At 40.4% G+C, this 24,516-nt stretch overlaps 1 protein-coding gene and 1 non-coding gene across 2 annotated transcripts in view; one reads left to right on the top strand and one right to left on the bottom strand.

Annotated features, from left to right (window-relative positions):
- The window catches only part of LOC126481229 (ATP-dependent DNA helicase DDX11), a 164,943-nt gene that overhangs the window by 57,296 nt on the left and 83,131 nt on the right, over nt 1-24,516 (bottom strand). The window contains exon 8 of the mRNA XM_050104842.1: nt 15,859-15,982. Within this exon, the coding sequence (XP_049960799.1) occupies nt 15,859-15,982 (124 nt within the window). The remainder of the gene's footprint in view (nt 1-15,858; nt 15,983-24,516) is intronic.
- On the top strand, nt 1,646-1,720 carry Trnas-uga (transfer RNA serine (anticodon UGA)). Its single transcript has one exon. It is a non-coding gene; the product is annotated as a tRNA-Ser (tRNA).

Below are 24,516 nucleotides of genomic sequence, written 5' to 3'. Positions count from 1 at the left end.
ATTTAGGCAGTCAGAATGTATTTAGTTGGGAGGCAGATCATTTGCAGGTAAACACTGGAATGTTAAGAGCTGTGACCCTGAGCACAGTACCCACACAATGTATATGTTCCATTTAAACACAGCTTGATTATTAATTTCAATTTAATTAGATAATACTATGCAGTAGTTAATATTCAACAATTCATAATGAACCTAACACATAACGCTTATTCGAGAAGCATTTAAATGCTAACAGTTACAGTTACAAACACGTATTTTCACTATGGTCAGTGTCATTCTGGATCGTCTGTCATTAAAAACACAAAAATTTAGATGAAACAGCATTTATGGCAATTACTGTGTATCATTCACCTGCAGTTGTTAACTTGAAACACTTCATAAACTTTAAACTAAAACAACACTTCTGTAATTGCTCCTTATCACCATATTTTCATCTGTGTTACTAGTTAATATTCTCTCTCTCTCTCTCTCATCACATTTTCCCTGCTTTATAATCATTTACATTAATCTAACATTTAATATTCTTTAATAATCCATGTAATACCATTCCTCAAAATTCTGACTACCTCCATTCATTCATTCATTCATGTACCGTAGATTCATCAAGAACTTTCAGGAACATGGAACAAATCAAGGTACTTATTAACATGAGACAAGGGCAGCATAGAAATTTAATCTGTACCTTGTATTATCAGTTAATTACCACCATACTGCCAAATGCTATTCACACTTGTGTCACCTAAATGTAATTGAGTAAATTAGTAAGGAAACTGCTACTTTGAAAAACCTGTTGCTTCCTCAGTTTTATTGTATACCTGCTACTTATCTCATATTAATAGCTTAATATTTGCTTGATTACAGAGTCATTTTTCAAAGAAAATGTTTTTACAACTTGTAGTACATTATCATTTTGTAACACATACAGGACTCATAATGGAGTTATGTACTCTGGTGGTAAAGTATTCAACAAGCTCCTATCTGCTAGATATGAGTCCTGGGCAAGAAGGATAATCCACAAGAAAGTTATTTCTGCATTTTGTATTGCAAATGTGTAAGTTACAGTTCCGTTGGAATTGATTTTTATTATAAGCAACAAATACCGTTAAGGAGTAAATGTATTGGGAAGTTGGTGTAAAAATTTCATGATCCTTGAAATGGCTTCTGCGAGATGCACAAATATCAACTTAACATATTATTCTTACTACTTGCTTCTGCTGAAGAAACATTTTGTTTACTTCCAGAATGAGATTTTCACTCTGCAGCGGAGTGTGCGCTGATATGAAACTTCCTGGCAGATTAAAACTGTGTGCCCAACCGAGACTCGAACTCGGGACCTTTGCCTTTCGCGGGCAAGTGCTCTACCAACTGAGCTACCGAAGCACGACTCACGTCCGGTACTCACAGCTTTACTTCTGCCAGTACCTCGTCTCCTACCTTCCAAACTTTACAGAAGCTCCCCTGCGAACCTTGCAGAACTAGCACTCCTGGAAACATCCCCCAGGCTGTGGCTAAGCCATGTCTCCACAATATCCTTTCTTTCAGGAGTGCTAGTTCTGCAAGGTTCGCAGGAGAGCTTCTGTAAAGTTTGGAAGGTAGGAGATGAGGTACTGGCAGAAGTAAAGCTGTGAGTACCGGACGTGAGTCGTGCTTCGGTAGCTCAGTTGGTAGAGCACTTGCCCGTGAAAGGCAAAGGTCCCGAGTTCGAGTCTCGGTCGGGCACACAGTTTTAATCTGCCAGGAAGTTTCATATCAGCGCACACTCCGCTGCAGAGTGAAAATCTCATTCTGGAAACATACCCCAGGCTGTGGCTAAGCCATGTCTCCGCAATATCCTTTCTTTCAGGAGTGCTAGTTCGGCAAGGTTCGCAGGAGAGCTTCTGTAAAGTTTGGAAGGTAGGAGACGAGGTACTGGCAGAAGTAAAGCTGTGAGTACCGGACGTGAGTCGTGCTTCGGTAGCTCAGTTGGTAGAGCACTTGCCCGCGAAAGGCAAAGGTCCCGAGTTCGAGTCTCGGTCGGGCACACTGTTTTAATCTGCCAGGAAGTTTCATATCAGCGCACACTCCGCTGCAGAGTGAAAATCTCATTCTGGAAACATCCCCCAGGCTGTGGCTAAGCCATGTCTCCGCAATATCCTTTCTTTCAGGAGTGTTAGTTCTGCAAGGTTCGCAGGAGAGCTTCTGTAAAGTTTGGAAGGTAGGAGACGAGGTACTGGCAGAAGTAAAGCTGTGAGTACCGGACGTGAGTCGTGCTTCGGTAGCTCAGTTGGTAGAGCACTTGCCCGCGAAAGGCAAAGGTCCCGAGTTCGAGTCTCGGTCGGGCACACAGTTTTAACCTGCCAGGAAGTTTCATTTTGTTTACTTCTTTATTAATTTATTTTTCCTTTGCTCCATTTTAGCTTGTTATACAGCTGGACCACAAGGAATTTTACACCTTGTGCAGTGCTGAAAGGTCACTATTAACGCAATAGCTGCTGGGAATTCATTTATTATTCACTCAGTTACAACTAGTTTTGTAACCAAAAAGTTGCATGTTCAGGTGAGAAGCAAGTGAACCTAAGGAGGACAAAGTTTACAATTAGAACTAACCTTAGCTTGTCTGTATCAAAGTGCTGCAGTGCCAATTACATTGTGATTACATCCCCATGAGGGTAAATAATATATGTTCCCCATTTTCCTGCTTGAAACTGGCGTATAAAAACATACCCTTCATCTGTAAAATGAGAGAAGACACAAGGTAAGATGAAACTGTAAGAATAAAATGACGGCAATCAAAGGAAATGGACAAGAATCCCCCAGCATATCCAGGTTATCAGCAAGTGTCATGTGCAAACAACAGGTGAAGTGGCCAGGACACCAACACAACACAGGTGTGGTGTGTAGGTTATGTTCACAAAAGACTGTCTAGGAGTATGTGTGGAACCAGAGGTCCAACATAGGAGTCAAATGGTTCCAAAGACACATTAGCAATGGAAGGAATCAAACCCAACCAAGAAATTTAGTGGAACATCTGTACAAAACCGGATTTTGGTTTTGCACAGATGTTCTCTCTTCGTGTGCATCATGGAGTTATTTCACAGTTTCGTTTTGTTCCTGCCAGTGCTAACGCAGCTTCGGAACAACTGGGCTCCTGTGTTGGACCTCCAGTTCTGCACATGCGAGCTTGGGCGGTCTTCCGTGGATGTGATCTGTGCACTACGTATGAGCTGTGTTTGTGTCCTGGTCGCTTCTGTGGTTGGCTAACCGCACTTGCTGGTAAGCTGGATGTATTTGGGGATTCTATCCATTTCGTTTGATTACCATCATTTTCATCTTATGGTTTCATCTTTCCTCGTGTTCTAGTAATTGATGCTGCAGCACTTTGATACAGTCAAGATAAGGTTATTTGTCATTGTAAACTTTGTACATTCTTTAGGTTCACCTGTTCTGCACCTATTTGCCAGCAGCTGCCGTGGTTTGATTAGCTGAAATGGATTACTACAGTTGTGGTTGCGCCACCTAGCAAGTGACCAGTAAATAATGTATGCTCATAAAGTCCAACACATTTTATACTACTAAAGCAAGTTCACAAGATTTGTTTCATTTCACATTAAAAAAAAGAATTTAGCAAGATACATAGGACATCCACAGTAAGTAAATTATGACTACACCTGTATTCCATTAGTCACATTACAGTGCATGGTGATGGGAACTTTGGATACCTCTACATTTCCCCCTTTCCTGTACCATACATGAACAGCAAGCAGAAGGAACAACTGTTCAGTGTGCATAAGGAACACTTGGTGATAATACTGCCTTGTTCTCAGAATTTCAGCAGTAAACCTTCCCAAAGTGACATAGTCAATTAGAATTATTCGATCTGTTTATGACTTCAACTGCTGTTAACAAATAATTTTCTTTTTTCTACTTGCTTATTTCTTAAATCTTGTACATTTTCCAAGTAGTATACATGTGGCAGTGTTCGAATATTCCAAAACACTAAACTACTTCCCAATCAGATTCATTATTCAACATAACATTTCTGATGTGCTGATTCTAATGCTGCACTTAGTTTTACTGCGAAACCATTTAATTAAAAGCTGGATCTAACTGAAAATCCCATCTCATTAAGGAATAAGAAAAGCCTTGAGGGTTAGTATGTGTTTCTGGGCATAGTGACACATAAAGACTGGCAGTTCATATTTCAAAGAACACATCTAAAATTCTGCAAAGCTAATAATTTACGAGATAACTAATATTCAGTTCAGAACTAGCTTCATTTTCCACTGTAGATTTTGCTTCTATGCTCATTACAATCCAACCTTTGCCATTATATATTTGCAGACTTGAATTTTGTGCACAAAATGGCATACTTCATTAAAAAATAAGCACTTAATTAAGATTTTTGCATAATTTATAGTAATTTTTAATATGGCATTTGTATTTGTAAGTCAGGTATTCCTCACACATATGCACAAAACAACTCTAGAAACGTTCAAAACCATCACATTTTTCACTAACCGAACTTTTGCCAATACTTTTTTGCCTGAATCTGACATAGCCATTTTTCAATCTTTAAACATTTGGACATCACTCAAAATCTACAGTCTATGCCCAGTCTCGATTGAGCTAACGAACGTTTAACACCTATGTCGAGCACGCTCCTGGTGTTCACTCACTCAACCACTGTGCGCAATCTGTTTACAAAAATATATGTATCAGCATCTGAAAAAAATCAGTAATGTCGATGTCCCAGTTGGGTCGGTCGGGTCAGTCGGTCGGTCAGTGTGACAAACAGCGAGGTCATCAGTCCCAAGATCTAAGGTGGCAGAAACTAAGGGGGGATCAACATCAGCAGCACAGTCCAGTCTAGTCAACGAGAAACAAAAAAGCCAAATGAAGAGGCAGAAGGAACATTGGGATGACAGGAAGAGTAAAGAACAGGAGGGGGGAGTGTTGGAGATGAGAAGGGGCAAGAGAAGGGGGCACCCTAGAGGCACTATACACACTGGGACACCATTACTGCCACCCAGGGGAAGAATACACAAGAAAAGGGGGAAACAAAATGGCACAAAAGCCCAGACAGAACATAAGGAAATAAGGGGGGAATTTGTGGCCAGCACAGAGACAAAGATGAAGGCCTCCCAAACCAGCGCCAACATTAACCAAGGTACTCCATTTCTGGAAGGAAATTCAAGTACTTAAATCTCGGAGGACAAACCACTTTCATAAAGAAAGCTGAGGACGGATGTAACCATGCAAGGTTCATCTGCTAACACCTGAGACAAGGAGAGGAGGAGGGCATATTTAGTGTGAAGGGCCAAAACGAAGGGACTGTCCAGCAAAATATGGATCACTGTGAAGGGGGCCCCTTAACTACAAAATGGTGGGGGGAGGCTCATTTTGGTGTAAATAAACAAGGGTCAACCTGGTATGGCTGATATGAAGATGGCACAGAGGACACTAGATTCTCACTGGTAGGGGTGGGGAGAAGAATGCCACATGGCAGGAATCCCCTTAATCACACAACCCTACCAGGGACAGCCCACAACTGCAGGAAAAGGAATTTGAAGTGAAGTCACAAATCCATCCCTGCAGAGGTCATGGAAAATGAAGGTAAATGATGCCATGACCCTCCCCCAGCTGGAAGATCGAGAAGCTGGGGTATCCTCATGGCCAGGAAGCCAAAGGAAATCAACTGAATAAGCAGCACGGTCAAGATAGCAAGAATGTTGCGGATGGCTCAGGGACCAAGAGGCAGCGGGAAAAACACCATACGATAGCATGAAGGCCGCTCATCAAGTACTTGTGTAACAAAACTTGGGTGAGAAAGGGCAGTTTAATAAAGTAGAGGGACCTGTAAATGGCTATCAGTTCCATGGTAAATACCCCACACTCGGGAGGCAAGAGATGATCTGTGCCAAAAGAAGACATGAAGGCATATCTAGTGTGATTCCACGTTTAAAGCCATCAGCGTAAAAAACAATAGCATCCTGAAACCCTCATATGAGCAGGTGGAAAAAAACAACAGAACACCATCAGAGCAATGAAGGCTTTAAAACCCCATAAGTATCCATCCAAAATGGGGGCTGAGGAACTAATGAGAATTCGAGGCGAGAGTCTGTTCAGGAGAGAAAGTGGGGAACACAACACAGAGGGAAGACGGAAATCATGGCAGAGAGAAGTGAGGCACAGCCCAATGGTAAACCCACCCGCAGATGGGCAACGGGCAGGCGAAATCCTGAAGCCACAAAAAAAGAATAGAACAGCAAAGGTGAGCAGGGAAAGTACAGAGAGTGATTGTATAGAAAACCAGGAGCTGGGACCATTGAACCCCGTCCTAACATCAAACATGAGCCTATCAACAGAGTTAGTGCGTAAGGCACCAGTGGCCAAACAGATACCACAAAGGTGGATCAGGTCCAAGAGGAGCAGTGTGGAAGGGGAAGCTGAGCCATAATCTTGACTACTATAGTTTGGCTAGGACAGAACTAAGGCCCAATAAAGGTGGAGAAGAGTCTAACGATCTGTGCCCCAAGATGTGTGGGCAAGGAAGCAAATGAATAGTGTTTACAGAAACAGCCAATCTTCAGAAGGCAGATTTGGGGCAACCAAGTAAGCTTGTTATCAAAAAGAAGTCCCAAGAAACGGAACTGGGGAACCACTGTCTGGTGTTGGGCATCGACGTAAAGCTGCAGATAGGGATGGACCATAGTGCAGCAACAGAAATGCCCCATCCACATTCTAAGGGGGATAACAGAAAACCATGAGAGAGTGTCCACACAGAAGTGCGCCAGATGGCAATCTGGAGCTGTTGCCCTGTAGAGGTCACAGAGTGGGAACTAGTCCAAATATAGAGATCATCCTCAGACAAAACAGGGGTGACCAATGATCCGACAGAGGCCACGAGCCCATTAATATCAACGAGGAAAAAAGAACACTTACATGGAAATCTGTGAAATGCCATTCCCCTGGATCCACAGAAAGCTGAGAATGGTGCCAACCCCACTCAGAATGACCAGTGAGACAGGATCTGGCGAATAAATATCGGGAGAGGATCCTGGATACCCCACTCATGGAGTGTAAATAAGATGTGATGGCACCAAGCCGTGCTGTAGGCCTTACACAGATCACAGAAAACTGCAACAAAATGGCAGTGCTGAGAAAAGACCGGTCGAACTGTGGTTTCCACCAGATCCTTACCAGGCTTAAGGACGGTAACCACAGAGGGGAAGGCATCTAGGAGCCAAATGCAGTTCAACACTCAGAGGAGCTATTGCTGTTGTGGAGGACCGAAGCATTAAAGCAATTGGTTATGGGTGGAACTGGGCCCATGGGCTGAAGCATGGGAAAAGGAGAAGGCCAGAAGAAGTTCCCTTTCAGTAAAAGGTTCACTGTAGGATTCTGGCTGAAAGGGGTAAAACATAGGTGGGAAGCTTCATACCACTGGTTCCAGAGGAGGAAGGTAGTCGGATAGGAGGCTGCGGGCTTTCAAATTAAAATGAAAGATGTGGTGGTGACCCTTAACTATATACCCTCCGACTCAGAGTTGTAACATTAAAAGTTTTGGCTGGTTTCGTTGTCTAGGGGCTGGGATATGCAGTTGCCACATTACAGGCCAAATACTGCTGAGTATACAGTATACGATAAGAATACACACATGAATCGAATGGTCGAAGGTTTCTATCACTCGGCAATTGCTAATTATGAAAATAACACATAAATTTATAAATGAAAGATCACAATTAAATAAAATCTGCAGGTACTATCTTAACGACTTTAAATGACGAGTACGATAGTATAAGTACTTTTGAGAATGCGGTATATTTCTGCAAAACACTTAATGGTGTCGATGGTCCAGCAATTAAATAAAATATAAGTTGAATAACAAGGAAACAATAGATTCCTACTGCATGTAGTTAGTTATGAATAACAACATAGCTCGCAAGATATTCACTTTTAAATGCACACTACACCTTCACTGCAGAAGCTACGGAAATCACACAAGAACACAGGTCAGCACTCCGAAATATTTCTATTCTCTGCGACCATGCGCAAACTGCTCCACTGTCCAAGTATTTCCGCCGACTGTGCATCCAACGCGCTGTATTGTCTGCATCCAGCACTCATATCCTGTGCCGTACTGTCCAGAACTGCCGCACTGCTAGAATTCCCTCCCATTCAGTCTCCCCATGCACGAGCGCTGTGATTGGCTAGAGTGCTCCCGCCATATTTTCGAACCAACGCACCCACACACATATTTAAGCACATACAAAATAATGGATTTACATTTAAATACTTGAAATTAAATAAATATTTCTACAGCTGGACCATAAACACACTCTAATACACATTATTAAATAAATATATCTAAAAACAAAGAAGATGTGACTTACCAAACGAAAGCGCTGGCAGGTTGATAGGCACACAAACAAGCATAAACACACACACAAAATTCTAGCTTTCGCAACCATCGGCTGCTTCGTCAGGAAATAGGGAAGGAGATGGAAAGACGAAAGGATGTGGGTTTTAAGGGAGAGGGTAAGGAGTCATTCCAATCCCGGGAGCGGAAAGACTTACCTTAGGGGGAAAAAAGGACAGGTATACACTCGCATACACACACATATCCATCCGCACATACACAGACACAAGCAGACATTTAATAAATGTATGGAAAATCTGATTACACCATCAGAATCATAGAGCAAATAATAGAAATGTACATGTTTCCTTTTGAGGTATCATGATTGATCTGGCTACTATTAATTTCTATACAAACTGTGAAATGTCTGCCATTAAGGTTTCACAAAGTCCGCCATCTTTGGCACATAGACATCTCCTTCATCGACATAAAGCATCATCCTCGTCACAGTGGAATTCCCGGCCACATGGCTGGACCATGCGCTCGGGCTACCCCTCTCGTCCGGCTAACGTTTGGCACCACATGTTTGCTAATGAGCTCGACCCCGCCGCGCGGCCCACGTGGTCGCCGTCAACTCTGAACTTAGAATATTTCCAGGGCGCCACAACTCGCCCATTACCTCACAATGTGAATGCAAAATGGGTCGCAATGTGTTGTAGTAGAACATATGGATCCGTACAACGGTCAACTGGGAGGATAACATCCAGGATGGAAAACTGACATTGGCAGCCTTGTAGTGTGCCGAGTGTCACCAACATGGATGGGATGACGTCCATAAATAAGAGGTCAGAATCAGGTTGGAAGGGGGATGGGCACACTGAGGGGGCAGGGGGGGGGGGGGGGGCTTTGTTCCAGGACTTATGTTCCTCCTCCTCCTCCTCCTCCTCCTTCCCCCCTCCTCATTCATAGGTTGAGGAGGGCAGAGCTCAGAGAAAAAGCAGGCTTCAGAGAGACCTGAAACTGAAAGAGTGGGGTGCGACCTTGGGGCACATGGAACTGAGGCTCCTGTGGCTGACTTGTGGCATCAGGCCTCCAGTTGGGGAGACACTGGGGAAAGAGGTCCTGAAAGGACTGGGATAAGGAGAAGGGAGGATGGGAAAAAGATGTAACAGAGGCAAAGTTGGATGTCACAGACACAGGGTTAAGAAGGTCATATTTCTGACAAGACTCACTGCAGGGTATACGTACGATCAAGGGACTTCTATTCCTGTACCTTCTTATAAACTGGAGAATCTGGCAAATGTAGAAAGTGATGGCCGTGACAATTAACACCCACAGGCGGCGGAACACGGGCTCCCCTCATGGAGTAGGTGTCCACTTTCACCACAGTGTGTCCACTATACAGCAAGAGGACAGGCCTAACACTCAAAACACCGAGTGCCAGAATAAAGGCACTGGTACCTATGCAACTGCCCATATGGCCTTTCTGAACATGCTGCACAAAATGAAGGCTCTGCTGTTCCAGATTGGTTCTAAGCTCCTCATCAGTTTGAAGGATGAGGTCCCTATGAAAAATGGCACCCTGAACTACATTCAAAAACTGGTGAAGAGTAATGGAGACAAGGATGTCACCAAGATGGTCACAGGCGTGAAGGGCCTCAGACTGGGCACCAGAAGAAGTTTGATCAACAGCGAACTCAACCATATGTTACTAAGACAGTCCACTTCGCCAAACTTGTCTCCAATATTTTCCACGAAAAATAATGACCAGGTGGAAGTGTCCCTGTCAGTCCTGCTGCAGACCAGGTAGCATGGAAAGGGTTTCACCCCAAGCCAGTGAGACTGGCCCTCTTCCAGGGGGTAGTCAGGGAAGGGAAGGGGGCATGAGCACAAGACAAAGCATTAAAGGATCCATTCCCAATTAAGGAGATTGACGTAGAAGAACAGCCACTGTTTTGCAGCCTAATGTGTTTCTTACGCAAAGCATCCGCCCTGATACCACTCACTATGACCAGAGGCTCTCCCTGTGGGCACCATCCATCCACAGCAGGGGCCATCTGGAATGGCAGCCATTGCTGGTAGTTCCAATGCTCCAGGATGATAAGCAACGACCCCTGAGATAGCAGCTCAGGTATCAGAAGTGTGATGCCTGCATTGTCAGGGGCTCAGCCGAAAAGGTACCTAATTAGCCCACTATACGGACTGGCTACCATGCTGGCTATACAAATTAAATGACAACAGCGTTGAGGAAATGATCAAAGAGGCAGTAAGGCCACACGCCAAAGACACTCCATCAAAAATTTTTTGCAGTTTTTTCTGAGCATTTGGTTAAGGCAGGTTCCTTTGAGCACAGTGTAAATTACAGCAGCTGAATATTTCTGAGAAGTACGATTTCACTGCTGTGCACTGAACATTTGTGGGTTACCAGGCTGAATACACATTCCATCGAGCACTTTGACTTTTCCATAGAAAAGCCAATCACGTGTGAAGTTGCTCAAGAACTCAACCTGCACTTTTCTTATGGATAATTGTACTTTTTGCCATTGTTATTGTATAATTTGTAATCTATGAAAGAACTAAAACAAATAAGAAAACCTAACCTTGAAGCCTGGTATTTTTTAGCATGTGTTATCCTTTAAGATACATCAAACACAAATTTGCCAGTAAAATTTTAAATGATAGCATAAATAGCTGGTCAAGGGCCTGAAATTTTTCTGAGTGACCGGACCTCAAGGTGTTATAAAGTGTCAAACACTCCATGATTTACGAAATTCATTGCACATTCTCACACATAACATAATTTGTCTTGCAATAAAAGGAAATTTACTTTGAAAGAAACACTTCTAAAACCACCATTCACAATATTTTCCCATGAACTGTTAGAAACATAAACAGTTGTGACGTTACGCACATCGAAAGCAGTCTACTGTTACAAAATATTGCATAGTCTTCGTCATAAAGTATTTAATACCTTTCGCTGTCCACAGATGCTTGCATGTGCACTGTGTTTTGCTGTTGCAAATAGCACATTTTCTTTGCAACGCTTTATGTTGGGGTTGTTCTCTTGTTTATGTTTCACTGCTGCAGTCTTATTCCACAGTAGTTGGCTAAAGTGAAATTCTTTAGAGTATCAGTTCTTACCAGTCAAAGTCACATAAATTTAACTGAAAACTAAGATAATGAAAAATTACCCGAATCCTAAAAAAATTCCCCAGATATTTCCTGGACAAAAAAAATTCTTTGGTTTTCCTGGATTTCCCAGTTGTCCTGGTGTGTCTACAGCCTGTTCTTTCCCAGCTGGCTCACACTACACAGAGACAAAATTAAGAATGAGAGGTGAAACCCCAAAAACGAAAGGTGAAGAAAAAAAGAAGAGGAACAAAACCTTCAGAGATAGCAGAAACCAGGAGGATAGTTGGACTGACGTAAGCAAGAACAAGAGAGGGGAAGACAGAGGTAGAGGCAAAGAAGCAAGGATAAGGAGGCAGGGGCACAAGGCTGGGAGTGCAGCCCAGGAACGACGAAAAAGGCGCAATAGTTCGGGGCCACATGTGAGCCATGCACAAACTCACAAAAGCGCTATGAGTGCCCTGGGAGTGCTGTTGTTGGTAGGACATTTGGACTATCATCGTCATTAGAATAAGTGATTTTTGAGAGTGGTGACTTTCATTCAGGACTGAGTGAACTATTGCAGTACACTTCTATCTGGTGGGTTACTGCAAGACAGTAGTGTATGTGAACTGTGAAGTTTAGTGTAACTATTAACTGTGTTCTATGCCACATTAATTACTTTGTTTAGTGACTTGTTAGAGCTACCATTGGTTCTTAGACAGAGTTTTATTAACTTGTGCTTCAATGACTTTATAATTTATTCAAAGAATTCTGCCACGGAACTCTTGGTTATTTGTGAGTACCGATCTAATTTATTTAGCTTTTAATCTTATCAAGCTGGAAAGTTGATCATCGTCCCAACAACAGAACTTTAACGGATAATAAATGTATGAAGGAATGAAATCAAAATTGTGGTTGTATGTACACTGTTGCACAAACACTAATCAATACTCAATAAAATGGACTGCCACAGCCCCACTTGCTGCAACTAGCCAATGTTTACAGCAAGCTCTCTGGTATATTTACTGATGATGAGCCTGTTCGTTGTGGTTTTCTCCTGGACTATAATTTGGACTTGGTTGTTACCTACTGTTGATATTTGGCTAGCACACAGACTTCCCTGTCTGCCCAATGTGGTACTGGTTGGTTGGTTTGATTTGCAAACAGATCAAACTACGTGGTCATTGTTCCCTTGTTCCATTGAACCAAGTCCCTGGGATAAAACGGTACACACCACAGGAGTTCTAGATCACAAAAAAGAGGGGGGGGGGGGGGGAGAGAGAGGGAGAGAGAGAGAGAGAGAGAGAGAGAGAGAGAGAGAGAGAGAGAGAGAGAGAGAGAGAGAGGAGAAGAAGAAGAAGAAGAAGAAGGAGAGCAAGCTGAACACACTAGAGACAACAGAAGACAAGAAAAGCACAGACATGCAAGAAACAGACAGAAGAGCTTAAGACAGTAGAGCAGATGTCCTGGGCTGGCTCATCATGAGGATAAAAAAGGATGAGCCAGCCACTCTGAAACACATTAAAATCAAAATCACTAACCTAAAAGTACTAGGGTACAAAGCACATGGTGACGAAGAACAGGAACTAAAACTTAAACTAAAGAATAAAAACTGGCGTCACGTAGAAAAGGTAAAACCAAGTTAGCCGTGGAGGCATTGTCTCCTAACATCAAAGGAAGGGAGTCAGGGAGATTAAAATTCCATCTCAGAGAGGCTAAATGTGGACAGTCCACCAAAAGGTGGACCACTGGCAAACGGAAACCGCAGCGACAACATGGTGGGGCCTCACGCCGGAGAAGATAGCCACGTGCCAGCCAAGTGTGGCCAATGTGAAGGCGGCAGAGGACCACAGAGTCCCTGCGACAAGCCCGCAGAAAAGACTTCCGTTCATTTGTGTGCTCCTTGATGGCACAGAGTTTATTGGGCGTAACTAAGCTGCGCCATTCAGCATCCCAAATCCCGAGAACTTTGCGGCGTAACACTGATCGGAGGTCACGTTCAGGTATACCAATCTCCAGAAGTGGCTTACAAGTGGCCTGTTTTGCCAGCTTGTCAACAAGCTCATTTCCTGGGATTCCAACATGCCCCGGGGTCCGTACAAAGACCACTGAACGACCAGATCGTTCGAGGGCATTAACTGACTCCTGGATAGTTGCTACCAGAGGATGGCGTGGGTAGCACTGATCAATGGCCTGTAAACCACTCAACGAATCACTGGAGACAGGTAGGACACACCAGGGCAGGAACAAATATGCTCAAGAGCACAAAAGATGGCCACCAGCTCGGCAGTGAAGATACTGCAGCCATCTGACAAGGAGCGCTGTTCGATATGCTATGCGCTGAGTGAGCATAGGCAAAGCCTACGCGACCATCAACCAGCGAGCCGTCGGTATAGATGACTTCAGAACCTTGGGACGCATCAAGGATCGATAAGAAGTGACTGCAGAGTGCCTCAGGAGAAACAGAGTCCTTATGGAAGCGCGAAAGGTCCAGCCATAGTTTCGGCCAAGGCATACACCACGGGGGGCGTATAATTTGGTAATCTCTTCACTTGCTGTTCAGCCAATAGCTGTGTTTTCAGTGGTGAACCGATGGCATGTGGGTGCACTGAGAGCACGGTGTGCAATCAAGTGCTTCCCAGTTGAACCGACAAACTGTTTTCTCCTGCAGCCATGTACGAGTCATTCACCAGACTTCCAGAGTACTGTGTTAGCTAAGAGGTATCCACCTGGAGGAAGTTTTTTCTTTTGTGTATTTCCACTTGTGTCAGAAACTATTGCTGTCTGTGATTTGTTTGTAAATGGTTTGTGCTTAATAAAATCCGTGTTGCTGAAGAACAATATGTAACATCAATTCCATCTGATTTTTGTATGCAACACAGTTTTGCTTCCCTCAATAGGAAACAGAAGTTTTTGTGTGTGTGTGTGTGTGGGGGGGGGGGGGGGGGGGGCCTTTGCATGCACGTGTGTGTGTGTGTGTGTGTGTGTGTGTGTGTGTGTGTGTGTGTGTGTGTGTGTGTGTGAGAGAGAGAGAGAGAGAGAGAGAGAGAGAGAGAGAGAGAGAGCATTATATATACAAGCTTGAAATAACATACATTATTGTTGGAGTCATGAACAATGGTGGTAGAGTTTAGGCTCATTTTACACACTTGACGTCACACATTTTTCAACAGCCAATGGGCATTCAATAGCGTTCTGAGTTCTCTGCCATGAATGTTGTAGGCACTGCAAGAATTAAACATGATTGTAGCAAGTTATTTAGTAAACTTTCATTCCTTTTGTTGCAAATTGTCATGGCTGATGATGGTGGTAAGTGACAATTTCTACTTGCGCAAGTGAAAGAGGTAATTTGCAAGAAAAAAGTCTTCTTCCAGTGCGAAGCACCTGTATTTGTGTACCACAACTGTCGCTTCGAACAGTCAATGCTGCAGTCCCCATCTGTGCATTGATCTGTGCAGACAGCCATCATTCATGAAATAGGCAGCAAGACATGCAGTACATAAAGAACTGTACTTCCAAAAATAAATTCGGAGTCATACGTTCTTGCCTTATTTTTCATTGATGTGGAAGTGTGAAGTTTCAGTGCAGTAATTAAAACACAACGGAATGGAGGAACTCTTGGCACAGAGCTGGACAATGTCATCATCTGCCAACAGGATAATATGGACGCAGTATGGAGGGGCGAGGCATCGGCAATCTGCTCTGCCTGCGGTTGTCGGCTTTGCAGATCTTTTACCCAGTACTTCTCTTTGAAGTAGCTCCTCAATTCGTATCATGAGGCTGAGTTCTCCCAAAAAGGAGAAAATCCCTGGCAGTACTGGAAACTGAACCCAGGTCCTCTGCATGGCAGTCAGTCACATTTACCGCTCAGCTACAGAGGCAGACTAGATAATGTCAGTACTGGAGGCAAGTACTGACCAGCAATTCTGTCTCATAATTTAATAGTTTCCTCATATTAATTTTGCCTTTGGTACAAGAAAAGTCTTGATAGAAAGCACATCTTGCTGGTGAGTGGGGACATTACTGTACTACGGCAATAGTTTCATTGTCTGTAGCATAAATTTCATTCTAAAATAATTTGGGCAAATATAAAAACTGCTGGAGCTTCTGTTTATTTATTAAAATGTCATTTTTCTAAAAATTTACCACAGTCCCAACTTTTTAAGTCATTTAACTCATTTGAATACACACCATGAACAAGTTAGGATAATAACTCTACAAAATTGCAAGCTGAATTCTTCAGGGGAAAAAAACTATATATCTATATATACTACTACAACCAACTTACTATGAGAGAAAAAGGTAAAATACGAGATATAATCAGATGTGTTTCACAGAAAGAAACTTATCAGAAACAAAACTCATGTCATATTGTAAAAAGAACTAATTAGTTGAAAGATCAAGCTTACCAAGCAGACGTAGAAGCTTGCTAATTACAAAAATAAGCTGTTCGAGGCGTAGCAAATTAACAGGACTGAACTGCCGTAGGAATCGCTGCCTGTATTGAGAAAGCTGACTATGGGCAAAGCTCAGCTGCAATGAAAATGTACAAAAAACACCATGAGACAAATAAACCAAAGGGCATACATTAATCATTAAGAAACAAAAACAAAAGGACAAAAATGTTGCAGCTCATAGTTTACAATGAGAGAAATACTAAAATTATACAAAGCTGTTCAAATGAGAAACCAACCAAGGTAAGGATAAGATAATGAAAGATATATCAGCTAAACCCTTAAGTTACAGTTATAAGTACTGAAATAATTCACATTTGATCCTTGTATGATTTTTTATCTCATAGTTCTTAGTTAACTGATTTTCACATCCCTTCTATTTCCTCCCAAATGTCTTTTGAACAAGAAAAGAACTCAAAGTATGATAACCAGTTTTGGAGAGCTTAATTATGTAAGTTAGGTCATCTGTTGTAATGGCTGTTTGTTCATAGTCTTTATTTATTAGATTATTATCCACTAATAATGATATCCACTCTAAGCTCTTGTATGTTAATAATACTATTTCAAAATGCAATAACCTTGGAATTTGAGAAGAAATAATGAAAAATATGTTAGTACCTAGTGCCAAGACAAGAACAGCTACTACTGCTGCAATAGAAATAGCATTGTTTATCTGTCGGTAGTCCATAATTTCTTTTATGAATTGTATTTTTCCTTTGTTTTTAGACAATAGGCAGACATGAGATTACAAGTACGCAGAAGGATGGATGTACCGAGATGCATCCATCGCCAAAGGTGCTAGTGCATGTCTGTGAGGTGGTACTCAACTCGTAAGTGCCCAGTTCAGATTCTAGTGGAGAAAAGCATTTAAGGTTGGATATAGTTTTACCAGTATTACAGTTCTTCACTCGCCATGCTCTATTTTTATGTTTATAAGTTTTGGAGTTACTTCACCATTTTCAAGGATTAGACATTTTTGAGTGTTATATCTGTTTCACTTTCTGTCCTAGCAGTAAGTGAACAATGCCGTTTTTAAAGTGCATTGAATTCCTCAACCAGTGTGAATTTAATAAAATTCTTTAGTTAACTGGACCACAATATTATTAAATACAACAAAACCAAAGTTTCAATTGTCTTTGCAGCAGTCTTCATCAGTTTAATCAGCCTGAAGAAGACCACAGCAAAGCCAGTCAAAACATCAGTTTTATAGTATTTCATAAAGATGTGACCCAATACGCAGAAGTATTTTATTCACACATTTTTGTTTTCCAAGATTAGCACCTCTGATTACATTAACTACCAAATAAAATATTGGTAATGACTACCTTCTGCACTGTTCATTTACTGCTTACCTGGTAAACTGAAACACACATAACACACACATTCTCTCTCCCCCTCAGCTCCCCCTCCCCCCCCCCCCCCCCTCCCCACCTGCTTTTTGGAGTATTTATTAAAAGTATCTGCTATGCAGGAACTGTTGTTTACAGTTCTCTTCAACAGAAATAATGTCACTTTCTATGGCTTCTTTCCTTGTCTTTCTTTTAACATTATTCCACATTGATTTCATTTCGCTGTGCGATCTGTCAATTTCAGATGAGATGTGCAAACTGCTTGATTTTATTTTCACAACTTTTCATCGTATGTTAAACTACTTTTTATACTATAAAAGTACTTCCAGATCATTAAATTGTTCTGATTATGTAAGCCCTTTTGTTGTTGTGGAGAGACTTTCATACCCGCAATAATCCACGGTTTCTTTAATGACTTCCTATTATTACATTTGATTTTTTTTTTTTTTTGAAACCTACAAGGGGGTGCTGAACAGTAATACCTCTGAATTTTTTACATGAAAACAATTAAAGGTTTTTAATAAAACAGACATTATTAGCATTCCACACCTTTATTCTTCATGTCTACGTATTTATTTCTCAAAATAATCACCCTGGTGACAAACACATTTCTTCCAGTGAGAGATCAGTTTGTTGATACCTTCACTGTATATCAGTTTGACTTCATTGACAGAGCCATAACATCAACCCTGTCTGCACTGCTTCATTGCTATCAAAGTGAAGTCTTCGTAGATGTTATCTGAGTTTTGGAAACAGATCAAAAATGGAACTACACGAAGTATGACCAATGTCAGTGAACCAAACATGCTGGATTGTTGCAGGTGTCACAGCGCTCTTGTAAGGTCTCGCACTGTTGTGCTGAACGAGAGGTCGCCCGAGTTGTGGACAAAATCTTCGAATTCATGCTTTCAGTTTTCTAAGAATCTCACGGTACCTAGCAGAGTTTAAGGTGGTGCCTTCTGGCATGAATTCCAAATGCACCTCACCTTGAACATCCCAGAACACTGTGAGCTTTACTGCCTGCTGATGGGCAGGTCTTTAACTTCGTGGGCACCAGTGATTGTGGTGGAACTCCACCAACGCTCTCTTGTTCTTGGTCAAAATGATAAACCTAGCTTTCATCATCATGTCACAATATAATTCAGGAACCCATCAGCCTCATGCTCAAAAAACAAAAGAAATTGTTGACAGATGTCCAATCTCATCTGTTTCATGTCAGGAGTGAGCATTTAAGACATCCAACATGCACTCAAGCTTTCTATACTACAGTTCTGCACTAATGGCCTGTACACACACTCACAATATGCCACAATTACTTGAGAGTTGTGTCTTTATCCGATGATTTTCTCTGATGAGTTCATCAACCCGATTCCTACGAGTCTCGTCAGTTGCCGTAAGCGGTCATCCAGTGTGACCACACATTGAGGTTAGCACCACCATCTCCTTCATTACAAGCACAAGCAATTGAACTTCGCACATTATTTACATCAATATAATCATCACCACACACAGCTTCCATTTCTCTGCGGATTACAATTGGCATAATATTTTCTTTGGTTAGAAACTTGATTAAAATACACTGTTTCTCAAGCACTGACATAGTTATGTTTACACACCACCTTGTTCAACTCTGAAATTCAGAGTCCTCTAGTCTGTCTCTAATGACCTTGTTGTCGATGGCACGTTAAACACTTATCTTCTCCTCCTCCTCCTCCTCCTCCTCCTCCCCCTCCTCAAGAGTCCACTAGTAGCACATGGTTGCAACTTGTGTCAATGAAGCAGGGGAGTCAACTGAGTAATATGCATGACATTTAATACCTCAGCTGATTTTGAGAGCAGAATAAAAAATTCAGAGGCCCTACTTTTTCAGCATGCCGTCATACTTCCCAAAATGGATCCAAACTCAGTAAGAAAGACCTTGAATTTAGGCTAGCATTAGGTTCATTTTAAATGTCACCCTCAATCAATATTTTTAAGCTTCCTTTAAAAATTTCAGTAGTTTAGCCATTAATCAGCCTCACACTTTTCTTAGGGTGTTTCTGAACTAAGTAATGTGACTAATTGTATATCTTGATCTGACTATCTGTTTACAAAAGGATGGACACTTCTCTCTAACTTCTGCTGGTTGTATGAATAAATTACCTACACGGGATCTACTGTGTTAGGTAATTCTAGTAGGGAAATTGATGATTGATAGTAAATTATAAGCAGCTAACAGCAACTCTAGACCACTTTTCCTGCCATATCCCTTAAAGAAATTTATATTAAAAATCAACTCAAATTAATAACACCTAGCTTTTATCTGATAGCATAATAATTCATCAAATTCTTTTATGAAAAATTCCAAATTACCCAATGGAGAACTGTATGCTGTAACAGTCACAAGTATCACATTCTCCCAATATTAACTCATAAGCACATGCTTCTATATCCTGATCTATCCTGATCTATTTTTTATTTATATTCCTTTTATATGACTGACAACCCCTTTATCCATATTGGGACTACATCAATATGCAGCCAATTTATAACCTCTTACATTAGGATTTCTATCCCTGTGCTTATATGGTGTTCAGACAAAATAAATCAATTTCTTTCCAACTATTGGTATCATGCAATCACATCAACAACTCATTTACTTTATTTTTTATACATCTAATATTCTGATCTTTCCAAAATGGTAATGAAAGCTGAAGACTGTACCAACATTCACAATGTGAAATGATTAATAATGGGACCTATATACGACAATCCAAACACAGATTGCAACATATATGTTGTGCGTGTTTTTGTCATAGGTAAGCTAGCAAATATCTTCTGTGTAAAGCAAGAAATCTGCAAGCTTTCAGAAATGTTAGCTTTTATAACAGTGTCTTGACATCTTATGAAAAGAACTTTATATGGCACATTTTTAGTGGTCTGGAAAGTTATTTCCGTTCTCTTAGCTGTAGCTGCTAAAGCCTGACTGGATCTATTCAGCAGAATATTTAAATTTAGTCACTTGATTTATTGTTCTATTTTTATCTTTGATGTTTGACAGTAGTTCCACATTTTTAAGACGTCATTTTACAGCCATTTCACTCTAGCACTTCTTCCAGTGTGTCAATTTGCTGTGTGGAGCTTCAAAAGCCTTTTTCATCGGGGCTATATCACCTGCAAATGCAAAGCATTCCATTTTCACCCTCTTCTTCTCCGTCCCAATGCTCTAGAAAAGTTTGCTTCCTTAAAATCTTCAAACCAGCATGTAAATACTACTGTTTTACTGGTATTAAGAGCACTACTTTTTCCCTCCCTTTTTTTCTGATTAAATGATATTTTGACTTAAGTGTCAAACCTTAGTCTTCCCAATGCCCTCACCTTCTGCTTTCTGTAGTTGTACCTGATAAAGTATGTGAAGACCCTGCTAAGGGCAGTCATATATTTTCTTCTTTTCAATTTATACATTCCAGATATCTTGTTTTATACTGTAAAGTGTAACCATACTTTACTTTTATTTTGTTACAACATGAATTTCCTATTAACATGTTTATTTTCATTATTTATTTTTTGGTATCTCAAACTTTAATAATATGATTGATGCCCCACAGCCGATTCCTATACTGCATTATGCATCTTAAAGAGACCATTCAACTGCCCACAACTGATATGGCACCAGGGCATCAAAGCACAGACATTTTATTGTCTCTGTGTAATTTTTATTTTGCAAATGCATTCTTATGTACATCATCTTTCTAAATTGGGGATCACTAGGTAATGCCCAATAATAGTAACTGAAAACTGGTTATATTTTCTGTATCTATATGCAGAAAATAAAGCTATTTTAAACCATCTATGATAAATTAGTTCTTTTGGATACAATTCACTATGTAATAGCACCTACTAGGTAGTTTCACATTTTCATATCTAGGAGAGTTGACTGAAAAGTAATGCCTCCACCTTCGTAACTCATCAACAGTTGGCAGTATTGGTGTGCAGCAGGTACTGGCTTGTTCCATAGTCTCTTCGCTACAGCTCCAGTTGGCAGGAAGCCTTAGCATTGAACAGTTGTGTTGTTACAGTGTGAAGTATGGAACTCTGCGCAAACAGTCAGTCAATGAATTCTTGACAGCAGAAGGTGTCACATCAAATGAGATTCATCAGAGAATGAAAGCAGTTTATGGAGATTGTGTTGATGTGAGTGCTGCGTGTCGTTGGGCAAGTAATTTTAAAGATGTTGAGGCGGGAACATCTGGCCTGCATGACAAACAAAGAGTTGGACGTCCTGTGACAGTGACCACTGAGCTTAGTCCAGCAGACAACAATTGCTGCTCAATTGCATTTGCATTCTGGGTCATTCTATGTCAAATCAACACATTTTAAACAAAAATTTGACCTCACCCTCTTAGATTTTGCTGAAAGTTGGCATACTTATAGTGGGTGCTGAAACTAAGAAAAATTCTAAATTTCAATTTTTTTATCTCAAACCATTCTTGAAATATGACTATGTAAACTTTTCAAAAACCAGCCAAAAATGAGTGAATGGACTTTTTTTAAATTGCACTAGGAGCTGCTCTAATTGAGCTAGAGCTGGGAAAGGTGTCATTTTGCAGCATTTTGCATGCTCTTTCCAGGAATATACAACAAAACATAGCTTCAAATTAATCACCTTTTTCAAAATACTAATCAATATTTTGATTTATTTCTTTTTACAAAAAGTACATAATTGAAAATCTTCAAAATATTTCCACAACTACTTCATACTGTTGTAAATCACATGGCAAAATATAGATGTGGAATGATGATGGGTTCATTGTCAAAAAAAATTATTCCGGACTCTAGTTTTTCACTAACAGCCATAGTTTGACCAAACTGACCTTTAACAAACAGAAACTTCATTAAAATATACTGAAAGGTAAGTAAAAAAGGTATTCGAAATATCAAAACATGACTTTATTAAAGCAAAACTAATCAGCATTTTTATAATTGATTGCCTATTTTAATTTCATACAACTTAACTAACAGTATATTTACTGATAAAACAAAAAAGTTTAAGCATTTAACTACAAACTGAAAAAAAGTATGAAAAAGCAAAAGTATTAACATAATAGTTCTGGTCCACGAGGTTTGGAATGAAACTATTAAAAAAATTAAATACATAATGCTTGTTTTTGAGTAACAGGTATCTATACATAGCTAAATTTAATGCAATAGGTTCTAATAGTAATTTTGAAACAACTTTCTATATAATATACATTAACACTAACCTGAGACAAAAATTAAGTTTTGAGTTGAAAGCAGTTTCCCAATAAACTGTCTTGGAATTTCGCAGATTACATTTTAATAAATCCGACTGGGTTTGGTTTACATAACTTTCATTAAGAATATATGTTCTCCCTGTCGGAGTAAATGGATTTACTTTTGTGAGAACATTCACAACTGACACCCACAGGACATATGCATGTGCAGAATAGGAGAATGACTTAGCTGGTCCACATGGATAAAGAAAAGTTATTTTCACTTCATCAAGTTCTTTGTTTTTTGATGTACCCAAGCCACCAGTTTCTGCCATACACAGTGTGACACAGCCTGCTACATCTTGTTACTTCAATTTGTCTGGTGATGTAGTTACTTCCCTCTCCCAGCGGTGCATATCACCTGATAATTATTTGACTATTAATTTTGATGTACTGTTGGGAATGAAATTGCTGTGTTCCTTTGATTGTCAATGCCTCTTCAAGCCGGCTTTTTAATAATATTTCTGAAGCAGCATAGTCTTCTTGAGTGGAATACGCAAAATCAACATTTGTTATATTATCTACTGCCTACTCAAATAGATCTCGTGGGGTTTCAATCTGATTTTAGTATGGCCTTTGCAAACTTGCACATGCTGCCAGTCAGATAACTGAACCCCCTACTCCATCACAAGGCCCTTTCCCATGTGCTGTGGCTGAAAAGTGCCACTCCGCTTTTATCTTGAAGTCTTCCTCATGAAGGCAAAGGTTCAGGAAGATTTATTTTTGTACTGAGCAGCAGAACCGTCAGAATAATAGTATACTTTTTTGGAAGCATTTGAAATTTATTTGTTAGATAAGAAATAAGCTTCTTTTGGAAGGTGTAAACCGCAACCGTATTGTGCTCCAGGCAATCAGAAACAATGACAAAGCTCAAACGCTCAATTTTGTCTTCCTGTTTGTAATATATAACAAAAGGATGAATGGTAATCTTTTGTCTTGTCCAGTGGTAACTCTGAGCTTCGTCCTGTAGAACTGTACTATAATTTTCCTAAAAAATCACATATGACAACAAATTCAGATTCCATAAGGTCTTCTATTGTGGAGTTAAGGAATGTTCGTTGTTGTTTGGCAATGAAGTCATGCCGAATCAAAGTAGACATCTAACTACAAAATAAATCTATGAATTCTTCAGAACTTTTCTGAACAATTTCCAGATTACAGCAGTCAACTGACATCCACTATCGTAACTGAACTCGTTCAATTAAATTTTCCATCAAAAGAATCTTGTAAAATTTTACGTATGACAGTTTCTCCAGGGCAATATTCATAGTTTCCCATTAGCAATCAACTGATGATGGGTTGCAATGCATTTTTGCAATGCACTGCTTATAATTGTTTAAGCTGCTGTTTGTTACAGTATTTAGTTTGGCATTTTCTATCATTAATTTTATGTTTTGGTGAGTTGTGCACACACAGACAGTGTGTGCGTGCCACTCCAGCCAGCAAATACACAATGTTTCAGTCTCAACTTAGCAAATTTAGAGAAACCTATTTTTATGTTAGGAAACTTGTCTTTAAAATGTTTGTAAGCTTCTTTAAGGTTACACAAAATAAGTCTTTTTGATATTTTTGTTTTACTTCCGCTTGTTTCTGTAATTGTCACACAATCTTTAATACCTGGCATTGCCCGGCTAACTTCATCATTTTCATAAAATGAATGTACAGTTTTGACAGTTTCTGTTGGTAAACAGTTCCCTGGTTTTGGGTTTGGACCTTCCGTGAATCCTTTCTCTTTCAAAATTGTTTTGGACTGCCGAACAATGTAATTAGGAGCATTAAATTCCCTCATTATTTTCCTGACACTCCACTTTTCAGGTAAACTTGGAAGACTCATTAGTTTTTTTGCTCCACTTACAGAATTATTAAAGTTTGTATTGAGATTTTGAAGAAATAAGTTTCAGCAGCAATAAAAAGTTTACGTGTCACTGATGAGGAGATTTTTTTCACTTTTGATTTGGCAATGCCTAGATGTTACTTTTTTCTTATCAATT

This window comes from Schistocerca serialis, chromosome 5 (genome assembly GCF_023864345.2).
Source record: "Schistocerca serialis cubense isolate TAMUIC-IGC-003099 chromosome 5, iqSchSeri2.2, whole genome shotgun sequence".
NCBI lineage: Eukaryota > Metazoa > Arthropoda > Insecta > Orthoptera > Acrididae > Schistocerca > Schistocerca serialis.
The sequence above is the reverse complement of the archived record's forward strand: the minus strand, read 5'-3'. Positions and strand labels throughout refer to the sequence as shown.